The sequence below is a fragment of the Pteropus alecto genome, unplaced genomic scaffold, assembly GCF_000325575.1.
Source record: "Pteropus alecto unplaced genomic scaffold, ASM32557v1 scaffold6, whole genome shotgun sequence".
Classification (NCBI taxonomy): Eukaryota; Metazoa; Chordata; class Mammalia; order Chiroptera; family Pteropodidae; genus Pteropus; species Pteropus alecto.
Genome location: NW_006437738.1, coordinates 495,840 through 521,656, shown reverse-complemented (window position 1 = coordinate 521,656; position 25,817 = coordinate 495,840). Strand labels below are relative to the sequence as shown.

At 46.9% G+C, this 25,817-nt stretch overlaps 1 protein-coding gene across 5 annotated transcripts in view; it reads right to left on the bottom strand.

The window, feature by feature from the left end:
- PLA2G6 (phospholipase A2 group VI) overlaps nt 1–25,817 on the bottom strand; it is a 53,197-nt gene that overhangs the window by 22,788 nt on the left and 4,592 nt on the right. For 2 of the 5 annotated variants that reach the window (XM_025048872.1, XM_025048870.1), the window contains exons 2-5: nt 20,607–20,860; nt 3,826–4,041; nt 2,602–2,785; nt 867–1,054 (exon numbers count right to left, since the gene is read on the bottom strand). In XM_025048872.1, coding sequence (XP_024904640.1) covers nt 867–1,054; nt 2,602–2,785; nt 3,826–4,041; nt 20,607–20,815 — 797 coding nt within the window. In that variant the 5' untranslated portion in view covers nt 20,816–20,860. Of the gene's footprint in view, nt 1–866; nt 1,055–2,601; nt 2,786–3,825; nt 4,042–20,606; nt 20,996–25,817 lie in introns of all 5 variants that reach the window. The other 3 variants (XM_025048871.1, XM_006914740.3, XM_025048869.1) reach the window with 2 other exon arrangements.

The window sequence follows — 25,817 nt, the reverse complement described above, 5'->3', positions numbered from 1 at the left end:
GTCCATTCCTTTCAGAGGGGCTTTGGTTAACACCCATTATGGTCTCCTCCTCAACATAGGCTTTCAGGCTCTTTGATCAGCTGCATGTGCTCAACCCAACAACAACACCCCCACACCACACACACACCACCACACACACATACCACACACATACACATACACACCCACAGCGCACGCGCGCGCACACACACACACACACACACACACACGGAGAAGAATTTTCATGAGACCGGGGTTTCCCAGGTCTGAGGAGAAAGGAAGAAATGAGGGTGTTCTAGAGCTCCCTGAAACGTAGCCCGGCACTTGCGTCCCAGCAGTGCCACCGGCCAAGAAGGACAAATGCATCCGGGCAGACGGGGCCCTAGGCCGCCCTGCCAAGCATTCTTGGGCTCTGAGTCGGCCTCGGAAGCTGGGAGCGCTGCAGCAGGGAAGGGGTTCAGATCGGGCTGGTGGGCTTGGGCGGAAGAGGGCCCAGGTCGGCGGGCCCTTCCCGCCTTGGGGTTGCGTGACGTTCTAACACTGGAGCACCAGCTGGGGGAGCTGGCGCGCGGGGACCCCCAGGGAAGATTAAGATTGTTTTCCTCCAAGTCTGGTAGAGGGAGGTTCATAGTCAGAAACTAGGGTGCATGAGAGAGCAATTTTTAAAGTTTTACTCTTTACGCAGCGGAGTTCGTGGACTGATATTCACACCCCTACACATTTATCGAGCACTTTCTTCATGCCAGGCCAGCTCTTGGTGCCAGTTTCTCATCCGCATCTAATGAGCCTATGGAAGTCACTGCTCAGGACAGGCCGTGAGAGAGCTGTGGCCCAGCCAACCACGTGGGACAGCAGTGGCAGGGTGGGGGCGGGGAGCGAGGTCTTACCCCTTCTGGGAGAACTTCATGGCCGTGTGGATGGGGTAGCCGCCAGGCCCCAGGATGTTACACCGAGCATTGCACAGCAGCAGCACGCGGACCATCTCCTGCTTCCCCATCTGGCACGCCAGGTGCAGCGGGGTCTGCCCTTGGTTATTCATCTGGTTCAGGCCGGCAGATGCATTCTTCCCTAGAAGCTGGCAGCACCACAGTGGTGTGGGCTGGAGCCCAACACAGAAGCCCCTGCACGTCCCTCCCCTAACATCCACCGTGACAGTCTCTCTCCGGGACTGAAGGGAAGGGAAACTGGACTCTACAAGAACACTGAGAACTTAGAGAAGCAACAAAGAAAGGAGGACATGGAGGAAAAAAGAAGCTGACTGAGCCAGTGTTGGCTGGGGCATTGGTCTGGCATGGCGGTGGCACGTATGAGAAATTCTGAATCAAGAAACTAAAAATGCGGGTGTACCCAGGGATGGCACTGGGGGCCGAGGGTGGGGGAGTGATTCTTGCTTCCCATTATACACCCTTCTGTTCTGCTTGAATTTTTTTGCTATGTGCAGATATCATTTTTTCAATTAAAAAAAATACCAGTATTAAAAAGCAAACTGGGAGGCATTTGTTTCCTCAGCTGAAGGCTGTCTCCCTGAGGTTAAGTGCGATTTCTGTGAGTTCCCATATGACCAGCTGAGCCTGTCAGCAGCCTGGGGACACAGCAGGGAGGCCCGACTCAGGGGCCAGCCCGACTACTCAGTTCTGTGGCCCTCCCTGGGCACAGTTAACGTCACTGAACTTGTTTCTTTAGCGAGGAGAGGAGGATAGTGACCCTCACTCACAGTGGGTATTCTGAGAATTAACGAGAACATATACAACACCCAGGCATGTGACTGGCAGATGATAAGGGACAGGTACCGTTGTACGTGACAGTGGATAGTGCATGCCCTCTGCCCGCGGCAGGATGTGCACGGCCCTGCGCCGGGCATGCAGTGGATTCTCAGGCAGGGTGGAGCGCCACAGTCGGGGTGGAACCCCCTTCCCCAAGAGCACTAAATCACTGGGCATGTCCACATTTTCTGGAATCACGTAGTTCCATTCTGATGCCAAGGCAGAGACAAGGGTATACCTTTAGAGGAATCTTCTAATTCCAGGCAATAAAATATTGTCCAGTATTCTGTCTTTTCTATCTAATATTGAAAATAGCTTTTTAATAAAATCACTGGATCTACGCACCCGCAATTTTAATTTTTCTGCCCAGTTAATCAAACTTTGAACAGAAGGAGCACCTCTGGCGCAAATGCCTGAAGGAGCCAGATAGAGTCTTGTTTTGTTTGTTTTGAGTTTCTATAAAAAGTTAAGCTCAGGTCCTTCCAGGCCATGTGCGCCTCCAGGCAGGGGTTGAAGTGAATTCGGGTTGAAGTGAAGCGGCCCAGGGGTCCACACCGGAGCTGCTCAGGTAAAGCCGAACTAAACTCACAGTCTGGACTGGGCCTTGAGTGTAGTTTGCTGGGTTGGAGGACTTTCCCAGGGTCGTCAGAGCAAAGTGGCCAAGGATGTGTTTCCTTGACAAATGTGGGGAGGGAGGAATGGGGGTGGGGCGCACCCTCCAAAAAGAAGCTCAGGCCTCAAGGGCCAAGCAGAGATAGTGAGAGGCCCAGAGTGACATCTGAGCCCAGGGGTCCAGAGAGAGCTGTGGGCACAGCAAAGTATCACTGGTACTGGTTGCCCTATCTCCACCTCTGCTCACCTGCAGCACGTGGGAATTGTCACCCTGGACGGCATAATGGAAGGCCGTCTCTCCGTTGTTGTCCGTGACGTCCATCTGGGCATGGCAGTACTGCACCAGCTCCACCAGGATCTCCCCGTCACCCTTGCGGCAGGCCAGGTGCAGGGGCGTGCAGCCCTCCTCGTTCTCCGTGCTGTTGGCGCAGCTGCGGGGAGGGCCGGGGAGGTGAGGGGCATGGCACGAGGTGGGAGGGGGGCGCTGAGAAACCCAAGTGCAGAAGAAGGAAGTGGGCTAGGAGCTCAAGAGCACTCGTGTCGTGCTCAAGCTGGCTGGTTCAAACTTAGGGCTGAGTGGCAATTTCTCTGTATCTAATGTGATTCATATCAGTTTTTAGTTCAGGTTGCACATCTGTATGGGAGATACGCCCTAGGGCCACACCCAGCCTGAAGTGGGCAGTGGGTGGCACAGAAAGGATGCAGAAGGCAGAAATCTCACTACCCTTGGGCAATTCATTTAACTTCTCTGGAGTTCAATATCCTTATGTACGAAAAAATAAAAACATTACCTGCCACGCCTAACCTGGGAAATGGACAGCGATGAGATTAAATACCTGATGTTCAAGAACAGGCCTGTCAACAGTAAAGGGCAGCCCGGATTTCTGAGCTTTGGGCCTGGGAGCCGACGTGAGCTGGGAGAAGGACCAAAGGAGGCTCCCTCAGGGCAAAGCACAGCTGCAGTCCTGTGACCAGCACGGTGGTAGCTTCACCCGGAGGCATCCACTGATATGAGTGTTGGCTGAATGAATGTATGAAAGTAAGTGGTCCAGCTCCCAGAGGGGCGACCTCACTGGTGAGAGGAGACCTCAGGGATCTGAAGCCTCTTCGGCCTCTCTGGCTGAGTGACCCTGCATAGGTCACAGAACCTCTCACTAGGATGACAATACATCAAGGGGTTTTTGGGAGGATTCAAGTTCGTGGTGGGTATCAAATAGCTACCATGGGCCTGGCACCTGGTAGGTATTCCAGAAATGTTACATTTCTCCTTCCGACCTCGGCCAGCATCCTTATGCTCCAACCTGGAGGCAATGCTGCCCCTTTTTAACTCAAACGTTCTGGGAAACCTTTGAGTTTATGGAGGGGAACCGAGGCAGGATGGAGAGATTCCCCACGGCCCCGCCATCCACACACACACTCTACCAAGAGGAGTCCTGTCCCCCTCTCCCACCCAGCAAGGGCCCCCTCCTACCTGATGATGCGGCTGTGATGGAAGCACTCTCGGATCCCCAGCTCCACCGCCAAGTGGGCCACCGACCAGCTGGGGTGGCTGCGGATGAGGTCGGTCAGCTGCTGCAGGACCTCGGTGTGCAGGATGTGGGAGGAGCTCTCGTAGAAGGGCGGCAACTGGGACGAATACTGCTGGAAGTTCACCAGGGCATCGGCCTCCGTGTCCAGCTGAAAGAGCCTGAGCAGCCAGGACCGAGGAGGAAAATACGGAAATGAAGCCTTGGGTCCCTACGAGCAGGCCGCTGCCTGCCTCCAGCTGTGCACTCACCCACTCCAGCTGGACTCCCTACTCCTACTTCCCGCCACATCTAAAATGGAGTCAGGACTTTCTTTTCATTCAAATGTATTTCCTTTTCTTTTTTTCTTTTTTAAAAATCTCATCCTGTGGTGCTTTTAAATTTTATTTTACCAAAGCCCTGTCACATCCACTTTCTAATTTGATTACCACATCTGAGAGGCCTGGCCTCAAGTCCCCGGTCGCGCACACACAGTCGGAAGGAAATAAGTGCTGTTTAACCTAAATGTCCTGCAACAGAACATTACATATAAATTGTGGTACGTCTATGTGGTAGAATATTATGCAGCCAGAAAAGTGAGATATTAAAAGACCAGGGAAATGTTATTTTGTGATGTTAAGTTACAAAGCAGGATACAAATTTTGTATGATACATGATCTAAACTATTTTAGAAAAGACTGAAAGGAAGTATGTCAAAATGTGCACAGTAGCATAATTTAAATGTTCTTTATCCATTCCTGTTGTTTACAAATTTTCTATAACAAGTCTATAAATTTTTATAATCAGAGAGAAAGGTTTCGTTCACTTTTAAAGAGTCATGTTTGAGCCGAAGATCTGCTATTAAGTTGCTGTGCGAACCTGGAAAAACCTCTTCCCTCTCTGAGCCCTATTTGAAACACGAGAGTAATTGTCCTACCTACCTCACAGAGGTACTGCGAGGACCAGATGTGACAGTAATGTAAAAGCATTTCAAAAACTGTAATAATTACATGTCGGTGACGTTACTTGAAGTTCTGACCAGGGTTTCCAACATACCAGGTTTTCTTCCTACACAACTCTGCAAGCCCAGCAGCCAGCCAGGGTCTAGCGGAGGTAACGCCTGGAAAGCACGAGCCAGCGCGATGGGGCCACCCTGCTCTTTCCCAGAGAGAGCAACTGCTGAGCACGTGACCCGTGCCTGTCAATGTTCTAACTGAAGGATAAATGAATGGACAAAACGGACAACGTGCCCTGCCCTCCTGAAGCCCAGGTTCTCATGGGGGAGGAGATCAACAAAATGAGAAAGGCAAAAACCCAACTAAGGAAGTACACGAAATGGACCATCAGGTAAAAAGTGCTATAGAAAAAAACAAAACAAGCAGCAAAGGGGGACGTGGAAGGGCCATTCCTCATTGTCCCTGGCTGGTTTTCGTTTCATCTCACCAACCTCTTGACATCGGGGTGCTCCACATCGAATGTTGCTGCTGTGTCAGATATAATGACAACTGAAAATTGGTCACTGGAAATGGTACCTTTGAGGCATGGAGTGACCTTGATGAGAGTACTTTTGGTGGCGCGTGGGCACCAAAGCCTGACTGGGAGGGGTTTAAGAAAGGACGGGATGTGAGAAATTGGAGACAGCTAGTACAGACAATGTGGAGTTTTCTGTAGGGGGGGCAAATAAAGGTAGCTAATGGGGCAAGTGTAATCAGGCTTTTGAATGCTGATGGGAATAATCCAAAAGAAAACAGGATCTCTCTGAGGACTTCCATTTCCATTAATGGCAGCGGACAAGGTAACGTGAACCAGATTGCCTGCTGAGGACTACCAGAAATGCTAGATAAAATATAAAAACATCTGCTCGAGGCAATGGATACCTAATCAGACAGTGAAGAGATCATGGAAATCCAGGAAGTCGGCCTGGTGTTTAGGATGCTGTTAACTTGAGAGGCTGAAGGGGGACACGCATTAACAATCTCAGAGGGAGAGGGCAGGGATTGGAGGCCAAGGGTCTACAAAAGGGAGAGCCCTGATGACCACCTCTTACTCTGGGTTGGGATCCTGAAAGTCTACACCCAGGGAATAAGGGTGGATTACAAGGAGACAGACCCTCACAGGGACTGCAGCTCAGCCTCAGATAACTTCGGCTCTAGAAACTGGACTGAGGTTATCCTGAGTGAGCTGTTCCCAGGTACCTGTGAGAAGCAAACATAAAGGAAACATCAAACTAGGCTTCAAATTATTTCTACAAGCATTGTTGCAAACCCAAGGTCGGGGACATAATCAAAACTCACCAGGCACGTGAGGAGATACGACGACATGAAAGAAAATCAACAGAAACAGATCTATAACAGGGGTGGGTTGGGAGGTTGCAAATATTAAAGTGATCAGACACAGACTTTACAATAACTGTGATAAGATCCAAGAGGATAAAATAAAAGCTTTACAATTTTGGCAAAGAACTTTTTAACTTACTAAAAAAGAACCAAGTGGAAATTATGGAATTATAAAATGCCATTGTCAAAATTAAGAATTCGATGGCTAGATATAAATAGCAGATTAGACAATGCTGAAGAGAAAACTAGTGAACAGGAGATAGGTCAGGAAAGAGTAAACAGAATAAAGCATGGAGAGACAAAAGCTTGGAAAATGCAGGAAAGTAGATAAAAGATATAGAATACATCATGGAAAGAGCTAACAGACATGTAAGTAGAGTCACAAAAACAAAAGAGAAGAATTGGACAGAAGTCATATGTGAAGATTAATAACCGTGAACTTTCCAAAATTGACGAAAAACATTGATTTAAAATACCCTATGAGCCCTCTTCCACCAAAAAAGAAAAGAAAGAAAAGAAAAGAAATCTATACTTAGGGACTTCTGCAGATTTTAAAACATGGCCCCAAATTCTTTGATACTCCTCCCACTGGGAGAGCATTTATGTCTCTTTACCTTTTGATCCGGCTCTGTAACTGCTTTACTAGTAGAATATGGTAGAAGCGATGCTGCCCTAGTTTCTGGACCAAGGCCTTAAAGAACTAGAAGCTTCTGCTTTGTTTTCTCTTGGGACCTAGCCATCATACCATAGGGAAACTGAAGCCCCCATGGAGATGGCTGTTGGCCCTGGACCCTTAGCCCTGTATGAACTCCCAGCCAAGAGCCAGTACCACTTGCCAGTTGGAAGTGAATCATCTTAAAAGTGGATCCTGCAGTCAAGCCACCCCACCTAAGGCCATGTAGGACAGAATTGAACCTTTCCCACTGAGCTCCACTCAAATTGCTGATTCGTGAGCTAAGTAATTGATAACGTTTTCAACTACTAGGTTTGGGTGGTAGTCTGTAACACAGCAGTACTAGAGAATGACACATATTGGGGAATGACACATATTGTTATGTTACAATAACAATAACAATAACTGACGTGCCATATTACAACTGCTAAAAACAAAAGGCAAAGAGAAAATATTATAAATAGCAGAGGAGAAAAAGGTTATCTTCGAAGAGCAAGCATGGCTTCTCAACAGTGGAAGCTGGAGATGACGAAGGAATGACATCCTTAAAGACCTAAAAGAAGTGCCATTGAGAATTCAACACTGAGAGAAAAAAACCCCTTCAAGTATGAAGTTGAAATGAAAACATTTCATCAGAGAGAGAGAGACAGAGAGAGACTGTCCTTAGTCAACCTACACAAAAGGAAATATAAAAACATTTTCGTCAAGCAGAAGGAACTTGATCCCAGATAGATGGTCAAAGATAAAGATGCAGAAAAAAATGAAGCACCATGAAAACGGTAAATATGTTGGCGAATCAAAATAAATATTGACAGTATGTCTTGTTGGGTTTAAATTAAAAATGTTAATAAAAAACTGCACATGGCATAGAAGCCTGGAGGGAGATAAATGCAGTTAAAATGTTCTAAGACCTGTTTATTATTCTGGAAGATTCTAAAGTACCAATTATACTTCAGTAAGGCCAAGGATGTCTGTTACAATCTCTAAGTTTCTATCAAGAACTGTGAAAGGTTTCAGATTTTACCCTAGTTGCAAACTAACAAGTTAACCTGACACAGTTTCATGGATGCTGGCAGGAGACACAAGATTCCTGGATCAAAGACAAAGCGCAATTTATTACTCACAGCAATAACAGTAGCCAGAGTATCAGCATTTGTGCCAATTCCCTGGGATCCAGTTCCCACAGGGTGACATGAAGAGGGTCAAGTGACACCTGTTCATGTTGCATTAGAAGAGAGAAACCCTGAGTGCAGGGAACTTGAATCTTTTATAATTATCAATAAGCAAATCTGTCTAAGCTCTGTTCTGAAGGAAGATGTTATCTTTATCATACATGAGAGTACACCTACCCTCTGCTCTCCAAAGAGACCCCATCTCTATCTTCTCTATCTTCCAAAGCTGTTCACTATACAAACATCCTTGTAAAGATAGCCTGGGGAAAATATCGTCAGTGTTTCTGCTCGCAAGCTGTGCAAAAACATGAGAGACCCATGGAGAATTGTCTCCTAACAGTGATCACTAAAAAATAATAATACAGTGTATGACTTCCAATCTAATTAAGAGAAAATGGAATAAGAAACCAATCATTAATTGAGAAAGATTAAGTGAAAAAAAGTCAAACTCATAAGACTACATGCTATATGATTGAAAAGTAAAACTATAGAAAACAGACCAGTGATCACCCGGGACTATGGTGGGCGTGGGGACTTATTGTAAGTAAAAGAGCATGAAAGAAATTTGGGGGATAACAGAAATGTTCTATCTCTTGATTGTGGTGATGGTTATATGAGTGTGTACCTTTACCAAAATTCATTGAGTGGTACACTTAAGATCGGTAAATTTTTTTTCTAAATTGCATCTCAATAATGCTAACTAAAACAAACAAACAAAAAAACGAAAATAAATGAAAAGACAAGAAAAAAGGAATAAAGATAATAAAATAGATAGAACAACAAAAAAAAGCAAACAGTAAGATGGTAGGTTTCAACCCAAATATATCAGAATTACATTAAGTATAAACAGACGAAATGTTCCAAATAAATATGAGGAATAATAGGATCATGAGAAAAAAGTACAACTACATATTCTTTACAAGATTAGAAGCATAAAGAAATATATTAAATACCAACCAAAAGAAAGCTGGTAAAGCTATATTAATATTAGACAAAGTAGAGTTTAAGGTTAAAAAGTATTACTGGAAACAAAGATGGACAGTTCATAATGATAAGTGTTTCGATTCACTAAGAAAATATGACAATTATAAATTAAAAAGTACTTAACAATAAAGTTGTAAAATAAAGTTAAACTTGACAGAATTAAGAGAACTAGATAAATCCACAATCGCACTGAGATATTGTAATATCTCCTGCCAGTTACTTAAACAGCAGACAGAAAAAGCCCTATTGGATGTGAACAATTAGTAAACACACCTCACAGAAGTATATAAAAAACATTATTCCCAGCAAGTATAAAACACATATTATTGGCAAGCACACTCATATGAAAATTATAAATATTGGACTTATGCTGGGCCTTAAGACAAATCTGAACAAATTTCAAAGACCTGAAAATATTTAGACTATGTTTTCCTACCACAATGCAATTAAGCAAAAAATCAATAACAAAAAAGATAACGAAAAATTTCCCGTAGGTCTGAAAATTGAGCAAGATACATATAAACTATGGTCCAAATAAGAAGTCATGGTGAAATTTACGTAACAAACTTGTGGGATGAACTTTCACCTCTGGCTTTAACAGAGGAGCTTGTACCAGACTAGCCTTCTTGCTGAAAACAAATATAAAGACAAGATTAAATTCAAACAAGTATTAGAAGGCAGTGGAGAGAATCCAAGGCAGGCAAAGCACACAGGGCCAAGGGTTTAGTAAAAAGGGAAGCACGGGGAAGGAAGCCCCACTTAGGGCACTTTGGGTTCTGTGGTGCAGGATATAAAGACCAAGGTTAGAACTGCATCCTAGTGCTCCCAGCATCCTTAGGAGGCCAGGCAGAGAGAGGCCAGCATTTAGTGTTTTCGAGATGGCCAGAACTTGAAGGGATCAGAGAAGTGAGCCCCAAATTCTGCATGAAATTTTACCTCATAAGCTATAAGCAAGACGCCAAGAAACCAAATAGAAAACAGCGGCAGGTCTGCCCAGGTGGAAGGACCCAGGTAAAACCAAGGCCTTACGCTGAGATTTGAGAACTTTAAAAGAAAAAGTGATGACCTAGGAGGGAGGGCAAGCTCAAGATGGACCAACTTTAACAAAGCCTGAAATGCAGCCCTAAGAAAATCTTTTGAAGGAAGATAATGCCATCCATGTTCTCTATAATTTTCATTTACAATATCCAATATGCGAACAAAACTTACTAGGCATGCCCAAAACCAAGACCAAATGATCAAACAGGTCTAAGAAGATTAAACAGACAATAGAAACAGAAACCACAAGTGATTCAGATATCAGTTATCAAGCAGGAACTTTTAAAAATTTGATAGATACGTTCAAGAAAATAAAAAATGAAACATATCACAAAAGAATCGATTAGATATTTTAGAACTGGAAAATACAATAACTGAAATTAAGAATTCAACAGATTGATCTAATAGCAGACTAGACACAGCAGAAAAGATTAGTAAAATAGCTTGGCAAAATAAATCCTAACTGAAGCAAAAGGAGAAAAGGGAAGGATAATACATTTTAAAAGATTAAGAGATATATGGGAAGTGGTATAAAGGTTTAACATAGGTATAACTGGAATTCCAGAAGGAGGGGAGAGATAGAACAGAACAGAAGCAATAAAAATACTGATGAATAATATTCCAAAATCGATGAAAGACTCAAGACACAGATTCATGAAGCTCTATGAACCCCAAGCAGGACAAAACAGACAAAAAAAACCCATACCTGGGTATATAACAGTAAAACTACAAAACATAAAAGACAAAGAGAACATCTTCAAAGCAGCTGGAGGAAAAAAAGACCTGTTATCTTTAAATAAGCAATAAGACTGACAGTTGACTGCTGCCAGAAACAATGGAAGCGAGAAGAAAATGAAATCACATCTTTAAAGAGATAAAAGAAAATAACTGTCAGCCTAACATTCTATTCAGTGAAGTTATCTTTCAAAAATAAAGATAAAATACAGTCATTTTCAGACAAAAATGAATGGAGAAGATTCACTGTCAGCAGACTTGCACCAAGAGAATTACTGAAGGGAGTTCTTTAAACAGAAAGAAAACTATCCAAGATGGAAGCATGGTAATTAGGAGGAGGGAATAAAGAAGAATGGAAAGGGGAAATATGCAGGCAAATCTAAATTGACTGTTTATAACAACAACCGTAATGATTAGGGGTAGGTAGATATAGATATAGATATTTACATATATATTTTTTTAATTAAAATACATCACAATAATATCACAAAAGGCTAATGAGATGGATAAATGGAACTGAAGGGTTCAAGGTTTCTGCATTGTCAGGAAAGTGCTGAAGTACCAATAAAGGTAGACTGTAATAAGTCATATCGCAATCTTCATGATAACTACTAAAACAATAAAACAACTAATGGACAGGAAAATGCCATTAATATAAGTATAGCAGCATTTGGCTTAAACAGAGCCAGAAGCTGGTTCTTTAAAAAGCCTTAAAAAAACAATAAACCCCCAACGAATCTGAACAAGAAATAGAGGAAACACAAAGTACCATTTCTTTAGATCTTTCAGATATTAAAAAGAAAAAATAGGATATTATGAACAACTTTATGCCAATGAATTTGACGAGTTAAAGCATACAAGTTCCTTGAAAATACGACATATCAAAACTAATACAAGAAAAAAAAATTTGGTAGTCCTATATCTGTTAAAGAAATTGAATATATCTCTTAAAAGCTTCCCACGAAGAAAACTCTAGGCTCAGATGGCTTTACCCATAACTTCTTCCAGACGTTTAAGAAAGAAATAATATCAATCTTAAACAATTTTCAGAAAATAGGAGGATTACTTCTCAGTTCTTTTTATAAGTCCAGCATAAAGCTGACACCAAAAACTGATTAGAACAGTTTTAAAAAGAAAATTACAGGATGATATCTTTCATAAACATAGATGCTGAAAATCCTAAACGAATATTTGATTTCATCCAGCAATATGCAAAAAGGATACATCATGACAAGGAGAGATTTATTCCGAGAATATATGGCTGCTTTAACATTTGAAAATTAACAGTCAATCAATGTAATTCGCCAGCCTGACAAAATGAAGGTGAAACTAACAAGTGAAGAGATGCAAAACTCAATTATTGCAGTATAAGCATTTGAAAATATACAACACCCATTCATGATTTAAAAAAAAAAGCTCTTAGAAAACTGGGAATAAATAGGAACTTCCTCAATGTAACAGAGGTTATCTACAAAAAAACTGGAATAAACATCATACTTAATATAAGATGTTGAAGTTTTCCCTTTTGAGATCATAAATGAGATAAGAATGTTTGCCTCGCCATTATACTGACTATTCTTACCAGTATGGCAAGAAAAATAAATAAAAAGTGTAAAGATTGGAAAGAAAGAAATAAAACTGTCATTATTGATAGATGATATAATTGAGTTCTTAGAAAATTCAAAAAATCTTACAGATAAATTATTAAAACTCATAAATGACTTTTGCAAGGTTGCTGAACACAAGATGAATATACAGAAATCAACTGCATGGCTATATAGAGCAACAAATGGAAAATTAAATTTTAATAAATATCATTTATAGTAACATCAAAAAAATTCAAACACTATGAATAAATCTAATAAAATATGTCTAAAACATCTGTGCAGAAAGCCACAAAGCATTGAGAGAAATTTTTGAAAATCTAATAGGAGGGTATTCCTGGTTTCTAGATTGGAAGATTAAATAATATAAAGTTGTTAATTGTTATCAAACTAATCTATAGAATCAGTGCAATCCCAATAAAAATATTGAGACCAAAAGGGTTGGTTTGTTTGTTTGCTTCTTTGCTTGTTTTGTGTGTGGAACTTTTCTCTTGTAAAAAATGCAAAGAGCTAAGAATAGCCAAAATAATCTTGAAGAAGATCGAAGTGATAACTTTTTCTACCGGATATCAAGATTTATCATGAAGTTATAGTAAGACAGCATAATATTGGTGCAAGAAAAGGAAAACAGAACAGTGACTAGAAGTGAATCCATTCATAGAAGGACACGGATTTATGACCAAAGGGGCGTTCTAGAGAAGTAAAAAGGAATAGTTTGCAATACAAGGGCCTGGGAAAATTGGATCTCCAGATGAAAAACAAGAAAAAGCAATCCGAGTCCTATTTCACACCATATATTTTTTTAAAAAGCAATTCCAGGTATATTATTAATCTAGTTATTAAAAAAAAAACAAAATAACAAAGCTTCTAGAATACAGAAAAATACCCTCTTGACCTCATGGTAAAGAAGGAATTTCTTAAACAGTACACAAAAGCATACTGTAAAAAACATGAATAAGTTTAACTTCCTTAAGACTAAAGAACTCTAGTTTATCGATAGGTACCATTAAGAAAGTACAAAGACAAGCCATTGAGTGGGTGACAGCAACAGAGATGCACAAAACAACCCTGCTAAAACGCTAAAAAAAAACAACTTTATTTTTTAAATGTTCGAGAGATCTGAGGAGGTACCTTACTTACTGAAGAGGACTGCCAACTGGTTAACCAACTCATCGAAAGGTGCTCAACTTCATATGTAATCAGACAAATGCAAATCAAAGCCATAATAACATATTACTACGCACCCAACGGAATGACGAAATTCTTTTAAACTGGCAAAACTAAGTATCAGAGGATGTGAATTAACAAGAAATCTCATACGCTGCTGGGAGGAATTATCCACTAAAGTTGAGAATATGTGTGGCCTCAACCTAGCAATTCCACTCCTAGATTGACGTGTAATAGAAATGCATGCACACACGCACCGAGAAAACTAGACCCCAATTCTCACCAACACTAGAATGAAAAGTAAAATTGCAATCTAGTTACGCAACAGAATCCCACTGCACTGAAAACGACTGACCCAGCTGCGTGCAAAAACTTGTAAATCTCACAGACGAAATGCTGAGCAAAGAAGCCAGACGCAAAAGCAATTTCCGTGAGAGTCGGGTTGAAGGTTACCTTTCTTTGGGGGAAAGGCGACACAAGGGGGGCTTCTGGAGGGCCACAGCTTCCTAAATCTTGACATGGGTGGTAGTTGGAGTTGTTCGTGATAAATCATTGAGTCAGATGTACTTTTCCATAAGTGCGTTCTTTCTATTTCACCGTTTTTAAAAAGTTACAGAGAAAAAACAGATGAATTGAAGACGGCCGAATACAGGCAGTGTCTGAGGCGAAAGTGGAGTCGAGGAAGATGTTTTTTAACGCATATTTGTATAGTGATGGAAAATATCTAAAAAAGAGGGGGGACTGTGTAGGAGACAGAGGAAAGAATTGCTGAAATGATGTCCTGAAGTGGATGAGCGGGGATGGTGACCGTGATGGGGGGAAAAGCCTCAATGAGACCCTCGGATGGTGCATCTCCGGTGACAACAGGGAAGGCCCACTGCATGGGTGCAGGTGCGGGCAGAGGGGGCGGAGGGAGATTGTGTTCCCACTGAGACAGAAGCCAGGTCATCAGCTGAAGGTAAGCATGGAGAGGAGGGGCTTGAGGTGGACGAGAGGGGAAGGCATGCCTTCCAGGAGAGCTGGGGCAAGGACAATCTGGGGCAAGGCAGGACTCTGCTGCCCTGCAGGCCTCTCCAGGCTCACAGGCTCACTTGTGGCTCACAACGTGATCTGAAGGTAAGACCGGTGGGCATGGAAGGGTGTTCCTTCAGCCACGTGGAGAACTGGAATTAATCGGTGTTGGGTTTGCCAAACGTGATGGAGAGAGCGCAACGAGAAAGCGGAGAGTGTATACAACGGTGCGATTATGATAATGGGCCATGGTGTTGGCATTGGGTAAGGGATGACATCCATGAAAGGGACAGGGACTGTGAAAGGGTAAAAGAACCAGGCCAAGGTCTGCGGGGGTAGAGGAATTTGGCATTCAGAGTAGACAGAGGAGCTGGAAAGACAGGAGGCAGAGATTAGGATGTGGGGTGCTTGAAACCTGTATTTATGGAAGAGCTGCTGTTACTGGTGATGACAAGGTCAGGGATTGGCCCTGTGAACCAGGAGGGATCAGGCGCCAACAGCCCTGGGTGTGAGGAGGGGCGCCCTGTGAATACCGCAGCCATCAAGAGTCAAGACAAAGTCAAGACTGACCGAGAGGGAGCTGAGCCAGCGCAGCTAACATCTTGAGGATGTGGGGAGTGCCCTGGGGGGTGCAGATGCCTGCCACCAGGAGGGAGAGAGGGTGGTATCACAGGATGATGTGACATTCAAGTCTGAGAGGTGAGGAAGACCCTGTCCCACCTCAAAGCCCAGTGGGGGAAAGACTGGAAGAGAAAACTCTGGAGAGGCCTGCAGGGCAGCAGCGTCCTCAGGGAGGGCCAGGTTTGGGGGAGAACGAGGTGAAAGAAAGATGCAGAGAAAAGGCTGAGATCTAGAAGCCTCGTGGTGCTGTGTCTTTCTTGTCTTTTCAAACTGAGCCCCTAGACTAAAGCCACCTGTCATCAGCTCTCTGGGAAGCCTCTGCCTTGCTGGAAGCGGCCTGTGGATAAGCCTCAGGGGGTCTGAGAACTTCCTGAAATTGCATGCCAATGTGTGGATGTGCATTTGGGGGAAGAGAAGGTCCTCTGAACTTCTCAAGGGGGGTCCTGGACCAAAAAATGGCCAAGAAAACATTAGGCTACAGGGGTTTCTAACTCTCCGGTTTCAAAGCCGAGCACAAGCCCTTCCCCGCCGGTTCTCCAAAGCGCCCTTCCTCCGTGCCGCCCTCCAAGCCTTCGCTCATCTTTGCCCTCACCATGCACTGCCCTGTCTCGCACGCCTTCTGCTGGTGAAATCCTCCTCACCCCTTAAGGTCCACCTCTAACCCAACTACCTCTAAGAGGCCTTTCCCAATCCCCCAACCCATCAAGGCCACTTTTACCTCCTGTGGTCAAGGATTCATTCATCCAGTGACCAAGTATTTACCGTGCACCTACTGGGTGTCGGCCCTACACTGGGCATTAGGAGAAATGACTCAGACCCGGGCCCCGTCTCCTAGGAGCTCTGCAGTCTAATGAGGGAGACAGGTGTGCACACAGACATGTGGCGATCTAAGCCACGAGGAGCTGACCGACATAGGGACAGTGCTGAGGGAGAACAGAGGGGTGAGGACACAGGTCGCTCAGCTCGTCTGGGGTTTCCTGACAAGCAGTTTTATGGCAAAGTCCCAGAGCAGAAGTGCAGAGGGCCTCAAGAGTCAGCCCTCTTTCAAGAAGTGAAGATCACATGTCGCACACACTCTTCTCATGCCTCCCAGGATGCCTGGGAAGTGTGACCCTGCTTCTGCTGAGACAGCAGTGAGGGCTGGCGGGTTTCATCAAATATCGTATGTCACAGTAAATGTCAGCAGTCAATGATTAATTTGTACCCGGAACACCAATATGGACATTATCATAATGTACACAGCAATGCTACACGTGACCGCCCCAGGGCTCACGGCAGAAGAGCTGGGGCTCTGGACCATATGTCAGGCCTGGGGCCTAGGATGGGCCCAGATAAGCTGAGCCCCGCCCAGCACGCCATACTGCCAGATGTTCCTGTGGAAGGAAGAGGTGGGTTCTTGAGCTAAAATGCCTGGGACTGAATGCCAGCTCTGCAACTGACCAGCTGTGTGACCTTGGGCAAATTACTTAAATTCTTAGAGCTGTGTTCCCTCCTCCACAGATAAGAGCCCCACCTCCTGGGGCTGTTATGAGGATGAAGGGAGTTAACACTGAGATGGGTCCTGGCGTGCCGGAGGAGCTAATAAAGCAGACACTGTGACTGGAGTCAGTGCTGTCGATGTCAGCCAGGGTCCAATCTCTCCACCCAGGAGGGGTGCTGTGGGACTCACTGGCCTTAGGTAATAAAAGCTGGGGGTTCGGAAGATCCTGATTCCTTCCTCCATCCTGAAGCTACGCCTGCCAGCTACCAGCGGCCACAGAACAGCAGGAACACCTCTACCTGGAGCCAAGGCTGGATGCGGGGCCTCGACAGCCACCTCTAACACCTTACTTAAGTACTTACAGACAGTTCAAAGCCCTCTGGGCAAGTAAAAGAGGAGACATTTAAAGGACAGAGCCTCCTGAAGAGGACGTCTGGTATAGTAAGCCTTCTCTACAAAGAGCCGTCGGGGAGAGCCCTGTGATGACCACCCCCAATGAGAAGCCCAGGGCTCTGGCACAGTGCCCCGAGCCCACCCCACCTCAGCCCTCACTCCTGGGCACACCACAGGCCTGGGAACTGCCACTGGCAACTCCTCATAACTTCCCCTCCAGCAACTCCTTTTCCAACCTCCACTCTCACTTGCCAGCTCACCCCCTCGACAGCCCTGAATCCAACAGTCTCCCGGCCCTGACAGAGGGCCTGGCAGCCCTCAGTAAACACTGTTAAAACCGAAGGAGTAGTATATCACATTCGTCTCACAAACCCGACATGTGCCAGGCACCCTGCTGCGTTCTGGGCAGTCGTACTGGGATGAACAAGACAGACCCAGCCTCTACATTCATGGGGTCTGTGCTCACCAGGAAGGAGGTCTACTGAGCTCAGGGATGGGGTGCTTTGGGGACACACAGCAGAAACACCTACTCAGGCCTGAAGGCCAAGGAAGAACAACTAGACGTGAGGCTAGCGAAGAAGGGGAAAGTGTTCTAGGCTGAGGCAAGAGTCTGAGTGAAGGCCAGGAGCAGAGGGTGGCCAGAGTTGAGACCAGAGGCAGAGGCAAGGCCCCAAGAGGGGCCTTTCTGAGCCACGCTAGTCATCTGATAATGTTAAGGAAAGAGAAGCCCTTAAAGAGTTAAGCAGAGGAGTGCGCAAACAGATGAAAGATCATTCTAGAAAGATCATTCTGACAGCAGCTTGGAAGAGGATGGGAGGAGAGCAAGATGGTACCGGAGCAACAGGCCAGGAGGCAGGGAGCAGCAAGAGTCCACCTGCACCATGCCCACCGCCTGAAAAGAGAGCCAGTGGCGAAATGGAGAGTAGCAGGACCCCTACTGGTTTTGGAATGGTGTGTGGCTGGAATACACTCTCCGGACTCCCTTATGGTTCGCTGTGGTCATGTGACTAAAATCCTAGTCAATGGGACTCAGGTGGAACTTCCAAGAAGTGTCCCTAAGGAGAAGGAGACTGCCCATCTTCACCCTGTCCTTCCGCCTTTCTGCGGGCTGGACCTGGCATGGCCATCTGGGACCATGTGGTGACCTAGAGAATGGAGGTCACACACGGTGAGCAACATCACAGAGGGAGACAGCTACCACAGTGGCCCTATCTGCTGTGGCTGTCCCTTAGGAGAAAACTAAAACTCAATTCTGTTTAGCCACTACTGTGTTGGGCTTTCTATCGCTCGAGCTGAACCTAATCGTAACTGACAGAGAAGCAGCAGACTCGAGATTACTTGGAAAGAGAACCCGACAAAACTCGGTTAAGGACCTGGATCTGGGGGTGAGGGAGAACGAAGAATCAGAGATCACTCCTAGGTGTCTGGATTGCACAACCACAGAGATGGGCGGTGATGCCATTTGCTGATGTAAAACTGCTTGTGTGGGAGCAGGTTAGAGAGCAGAGCGGAGAATCCAGAGCCGGGTGATTCCTGGCATTCTGAGAGGAAATATGAGCTTAGCTTGAAATCCTACCCAACAATGCTTATTCTGTCTAAAATCAACAGAGCGGCACAGGAAGAGAAATGGTTTAGGAACCAGAAGACACAGATTGTGTTTCTTCACTGCTTCCTGTGCAACTCTGGAAAAGTCATTTCTCATCCCCGAGCCTCAGTTTTCTCATCCATGAAATGGAATGTCTTCCTTGCTTACCTCATCAGGTCGCTGGAGGACATGCCACTGTACCATATGTGACAGTTCTGTCAGCTGTAAGGTGCCACCCAATCAAGGGTAGTAATAGCACAGGTGTCGTTAATAAACTGTTCACAAAGGGTTTAACCCTCCGAGATGGAAGTCGGCCCAGAGTGGAGCTCAACCTTCCCGAGACAAAGCTAGAATCCTGTCGAGGAATATTTATAACTGAGGCGGACCTGGTGATGATTTGCACAGGGACGGTGTAGAGCCACCAGGGCAGGACACCTCAAAGGCACAGATGAATGGACCCACTGGCCCGGTCAGCTGTGCATTCCTGAAGAGCAGCCCCCAGCTGCGGGCCTGGGGAAGAGTTCTGAACGAGGCCAGCCAGAGGGCCGTCAGCTCAGACCCATCCGAGCCCAGTCGGGACTACTCTTGCTGTGTTGAAACTGGCCATTGGACTGTGTTCTTTGCCCAACCGCCTGCTTGGGTGCCTCTGCCTCAGTTTCCCTGTGGAGCCAGGCCCTGACAGGCTGGTGTCCTGACACCCTGCCTCACTCGTCTCCTGGTGACTGGACCTCGACTTCCCAGTTGCCACTTTCAGAGACTCCTGCTGCCACACCGCCTCAGTCAGAGTGATCCTGAGGCTCCCTCCAGCCTGACCTCTCTCCCAAGCCCTGGACACACCCAGGCCCCGGCCAGACCCATCTGCCTGCGGGTCCCCTCCCTCAGGCCTTGACAGGTCGGGAACAACCCTATCCACTCTGTTCCTCCAGATACACTACTACTCACTCTTCCAGACACAGAGCAGCCCACCAGGAAGTAGTCACCTCCTGTTCCCACTGTTCAGGGGGCTCTGCCTCTGTCACAACAAGCCCTGGACACACCCAGGTCCCGGCCAGACCCATCTGCCTGTGGGTCCCCTCCCTCAGGCCTTGACAGGTCGGGAACAACCCTATCCACTCTGTTCCTCCAGATACACTACTACTCACTCTTCCAGACACAGAGCAGCCCACCAGGAAGTAGTCACCTCCTATTCCCACTGTTCAGGGGGCTCTGCCTCTGTCACTCCTCACACTGCCTGGCTTGCAGGTGGCCTCGCCCAAGGACTGCATGTTCCTTAAAGACACAGAGCATGTCCTACCATCTCGCAGCACCAGCTGAACCTGGCCCAGGGCCGCAGACTCCAGAGACACTGGAGGTGCTCAGTGCATGCTGACTGGATGGGGGACAACAGGATAGCCAGAGGGATGGATGGATGGATAGAAAAAGGGCTGTCGGTACCAGCCCAACTCAACGCCAGTCTGCAGGAGCCCAAGCTCCTCCAGACCCTGCATTCTGGGTCCTTAGCCACTCCTCTCCCCTTTTCCCACAGCCCTGCAGCTGGCTTCCTACCTTTCACTTCTAGCCCACAGGAGACCCTGAGAAGTGACAACTGTCCACCCCTTAAAGGCTCTCCTGAACAAACTCTGCCCTCCCTGTGAGGGCAGTCATACCTTTAAAGATCCAGGTGACCCCTGGGCCTTACCTGACTGACCCTTCTCAGCTTCACCCCCTTTCCTCTTCCCTCCAACCGCATGGGTCAAGCCTTGCCAGGAAACAGCCCGGTCTTCTGTTCCTGCTGCCAGGACCCTGACAGGCCAGGTGTGGATTCTAGGAAACCCCTCCCTCCACTCAAGAGCAGTCCCCTCTCCCACCTCTCTCCTGACCCCTCAAACACAGACCCAAAGAAGTGGCTTCTGAGCCAAGAAACCTCCAGTCAGAGGAAAGGCGTGAGTTGTAGCTGATCATCACCCACCGGAATCCACTCTGTGAGTTCCTGGGGTTGACCAGGATGCAGTCCCAGGTGCGATTGGAAGTGTTCTGGAACAGAATCAGCTGCCCTTCCTCCTGAACCCGGACACTCAAGATGTAGTCGGCCACAGACACCTCCTTCACCCGGAACGGGTTAGAGAACATGTTGGTGACGCTACTGAGGGTATTGACCAGGCGGCCGAAGAACTGCATCTTCTGCGGGGCTGGTGAGGAGGCCCCACCGCCTTCCCCCTCAGTCTAGAAGAAAACGGGGTCTCTGGTCAGCTGGGCTCGGTCTCCCATGCCCACCTCACCAAGCGCAGCGGTTTCCTGCCCAGGCACCCAGATCGCTCCCCACCAGCGCAGTTTCCCTGATTCTGGGCGTGAAGGGACCTGCAAAGGAGGTGAGAGAGAGAGAGAGACGGCACTGAGTGGGAGGTAAGAAGGCCCGACGGGCATTACAGAGCCGCCACTGTGCACAGGTGACCGGACTGTCCTGTCCCAGACCCAGTTTCTCCAGCAGAGACTCAGTTTCCTCATCTGTAGCGTGGAGCCATATCGCTCAAAGGAGCACATGCTACAGGTGATCCCGCCCTGTGAAAATGGAGTTCTCGCCATGTAAGGTGAAGGGTCAAGCTTTCTGGTACTCAAAGAGCTTGGTATGGATCATTTCAATTCCACAAACAAAACCAGTGTCCCCTCTACTAGAAACCGCAAGGGAACCAGGATGGTCTCACACACTCTGTCAGGGGCGGGGGAACTGTAAGCATTTGTCCAAAGCCTTTCATATCTGCTACCCTGGTTTCCCAAGAAGCTCCAAGGGAACTCAAAACCCAGCTTCCAGGAAATAAATGTGCATGAAAGGACTGGACACAGTGACCACATATTTGAGTGGAAATTTTACATTTCATATTCACAGGGTCCCAGTTTATACTATGGAAATCGTCCCCAGTTTGGATGACAGAATTAGATGTCTTGTTATTTTCTGGGTTCTCAGAAAGCATGCTGCCTTCCTAAGGCAGTGCCACCAGAGTCAGGTGACAATTAACTGGTGGCCACCCTCTGCCTCTGCGCCACAACGTCACCTGCAAAAGAGTAGGTCAGACAAGGACAAGGAGTGAACATGTGGGCGCCCTGGAGGAAAGTGGACATGTGAATGGACACTAGTCACAACCTGGTCCATGTGTTGAGGAAAGTATCAACTTTAGGATAAAAGGAACAACAGGAGGCCTCATTTAATCACCTAAATAAGGAGTAAGGGTCAAAATGATAACATCAGGAGACATTAATTGAGCACTTACGAGATAGGAGGCCTTGAGCTAAGCACGTCACGTTACTGGCTCATTTAATTCTCATAAAACCACATGAGGCAGATGCGCTGAGCACACAGTGCAGCTCTTGAGCAAAACCACTGAAATCCTGGCCTCGCCACTTACCAACTGTGTGGCCTTGGACAAGTTACTTAACCTCCCCGAGTCTTAGTTTCTTCATCTGTAAATCTGTAACACGGGGACCACAACAGTGTCTAATAAGAGAAGCTAGCAGCCAGTAAATGTTCGATAAACATTAGCTCTCTTGGCTTCAGTCACCCCCCATGTTAAAGATCAGGAAACCGAGGCTTACAGAACCATGACTGTAGAGCTCTGAAAACATTCCAAAGCTTTGTAACGTCCTTCCTGTTATGATAAGTGGTAAGATGTGGTGTGAGCAGACTGTGAGCCTCAGTTCTCCTTCTTTAAAATGAGGATAATGCTCACCTTTCAGGTGTTTTGAGGATGAAATGAGAACACGTGTGAGAATGCTTAAACCTGTGTCAAGTCCCTTTTGTCTCGGGAACTGTAAGAACAGAGGAGTTGTACCCCTCCCCATAGGCAGGGGAGAGGGGAGGGACGCCGAGGAAAGGTGTGGTAATGAGTCCCAGGAAAAGAACCCCCTAAAATGTAGGACAGGCATGCACGTCAATGTGCATATAACATTTTTTTTGTTTTGACACAGAAAGGGAAGCAACTTCAATACCCAACATTAAGGGAAATGTAAATGGTGATATCTTTACCTCACAGACACCTCGGGGTCATTAAAAGCTATGATTGTGAAGATCCCAACCACTCAGGAAGAGCATGTGGCATTGTGCTACAGGCTCGGTGGCATCCAGTCCATGATGTGCCCTGTGCTCGGCCTGTGGAGCCCCCACCTCCCATGCAGCCTCTGCCTCTTAGACCCGCCCTGTCAGCTCTAAACCATACGCGATTCCAGAAAGCAAGGTTGTTTCACTCATCCTCACCTGTCTGCATTGATCTGTCTGGAAAAGCCTTGATCCCCTCACAAGACCTCACGCTTCCAAATACTAATCACACCAAACACTCACGTGCCTTCTTGTTCCCTGGCCCTGTTCCAAGAGTTTACATATATTGATCATTTCATCTGTACCACCACCCTATAAAATTGTTACCATTGTTCATCTCATTTTACATACGAGAAATGCAAGGAACAGACCAGAGAGGTAAAGTAACATGCCAAGGTCACACAGCTAGTAGTAGGTGGAGGAGTGAGGACTGGAGCCCAGATGGGCTGGCTCTGGAGTCTGAGCTTCTTAAAGGCAGGTGCTGCACCTCTGGACACTCACCCCCAGCACAAAGCTTGGCCCATACAAAGGGCGTTAAAGCACAATTTACAAGTTTAACTGAATAAAAATAATGCGCAGAAAAAAAAAAAGCTGATAAAAAACATACCAAAATACTAGGAGTAGATGAGGGTATTGGGATTATGGGCAATTATTTTCTTTTCCTTATTTTCCAAACGGTATGGAAATTTTTTAAAGCAAGTAGGAGCATAGGCTGAGCCCCTGGGGCCTGCACCTGGGAATGTGGGGGTCAGGCCTGGCTTAGAAAAGCAGCGAGAGGCTCCCTGAGGGCAGGCTGGCTGCCCTGGGAATGGTGCTCACAGGAAGTGGAGAAGTGGGAGCGCCCAGCACCAGGGAGCCCACTGGGGTTAACGGGAAGTGGGTCACTGTGGGGGTCCAGCTGGATGAAAGGAAGATGCCCCGCCCCGGAGGAGAGACCCTCCTCAGGGTCCTGGCGCTGGCAGCTGGGTCCCTCCCACACGCTGACTGCTGCCTGGCCGCTGAAAGGTCACACCTGGCTCTCTTCCCGCCTCCCATGCTGGGCGTGAGGATGAAATGACACAATGTAGAGAAAGTGCTCTTCCAGGCCACTGGCCAACTGTGGGCACATAAACAGTGGCTGTTGTTATCACAAGGTGGAAGAAAGGAAATTAAAACCATCGGGCCACATCCTGGAGCCATCGCACAGGCCAACCGGGAAAGCAGCAAGTGTAAAGAGCGCACGGTTGTACTTCCTTCTCCGTTCTGTCGTCCTCCTCCTGTCCCCACCACCTCTGACCGCAGAACCCAGGTGTTTTTCCAGCACAGCTGTAGGGAGAGGATGCTGGGCTGGGGCACGGGCTGACATTCCTAACCTGAACTTGTAAGGTCCCTTCCAACCGACTCCTTCCCTGCACAGCCCTTCACCTCGCTTCCTCTCGCGTCTCGCAGCTGCTCACCCTTGGACCGTCCCACGGTGTCACCATTTGCTTTCACCTACTGACAACTGTTCTTTATTGCTCCTTAGCTGAGCACCTAGGTGACGCCAGAGCCATCAGTCGGGGACCATACGCTCCTGGGCACCAAGGGCTGCTTCAAGCAGTTCTCCGCAATGCCACAGTGTAAGATGCAAACCTAAGAGCTTTTGTGGTGATGGTAATGGTGACAGTTCTCTACCCCATACAACTTCTAAGTGTCAAGTCTGTCTCTCCTATAGTGAGGCTGGATATTTCTGGCCTGTTCCCCTTAGTTTTGCTCCCCCATCCCCTGTCAAAGGCCCAGCTTGCCTGCTCGGTTTCTTCAGGGGAGAATTCCAGTGGCTGCCAGGTGTGAGGTGCCCCTTGAAGAGCTGTAAGGCAGGATGGACAAGCAATATTATCTTCATTTCAGAGATAAAGAAATTGAGGCCCAGAGAGGCCTTACGCTGTGAGTGTTCAAAGTGCAGTTTAAAAGGGATGTGATGATGTCCACCAATAAAGAAAATAAACAAATTAAAAAAACCCTTACTGGGATCAGAGGACAACTGGGACCAACAGGTAGAATCCTGGGTGAGTTCCCCGGAAACAGCTAGCTGGGATCATGAAATGAGAAGTCACAGGGGGACCCAAGCTGTTTCAGCTTTGAAAAGTGCAGAGTCAGGTGAACACACAATGCCTTATTGTTAAATTGTATACCTGAAACTTACTGGGTTTCGTTAGCCAATGTCACCATAATTAAAAAAAAAAAAAGAGAGAGAGAAACAAAGAAAAGTGCATTCTCTTGAGGGGAAGAGTCAGAGAAGGATGGCTGGAGGAGGTGACTTGAAGTGGGGATGAGGTAGAGGCCTTCCCAGTAGACAGAACTGACGAAAATGTATGGGACGGCATGGGGACAGGAGCCCGTGTGACCCATCTGGGAACAATAAGCATTTTCATTGGGACTGGCCAGCACAGAGTCGGGGCTATGGTTACTGCTGCAGTCACTGTGAATACTGGTCACCGTGGAGCCATTTATTTGGCATCTGCTATGCCAGCCTTGCTCAAAGCCACCCTGTGAAGTGGGTTCTTTATTCCTAGTTTCCAGAGGAGATAAGTTCAAGAAGGACAGTAGAGGAAGGCGGGGCACATGGGTCAGTTATAGGGGTGGTTAGTCCCCAGATATCTGGTTCTCTTCAGCCGTGAATTCCCTGCAGGACCCTGGCAGGTCTCAGACAAGAGATAAGAGAGGAAGAACAAAGCCACCAAGCCCTGGGCCCGTCCTCTCTCCTACTCTGGATGGTTATGTGTGAAAACTGCTCTTCCAGAGTAAAAGAGGACACTTCCTGGCCTGTCCTACCTGGAATGCCCTCCCCCGTTCCGGCCAGAGCCTCTGATTCGCCTTCAAGGCCCAGCTGCCCCCTCTGATGGCTCAGCACTGGATCTGCCCCTCCTGTGACTCACACTACAGCCCTTTTCATATGTGCACACGAGAGGTTCACCCTATGCATCTTATCCCCTCTCTGTACAAATCGAACTCCCTGCTTCCACCTGTCCAGTGGCTCCCCATCACCTTCCAGAGAAAGGATGCGAGCTGCCATGTGAGCTGGCCCAGTATACCCCTCCAGCCCGCCACCTCCAGCCATGCCGCACCACTGACACC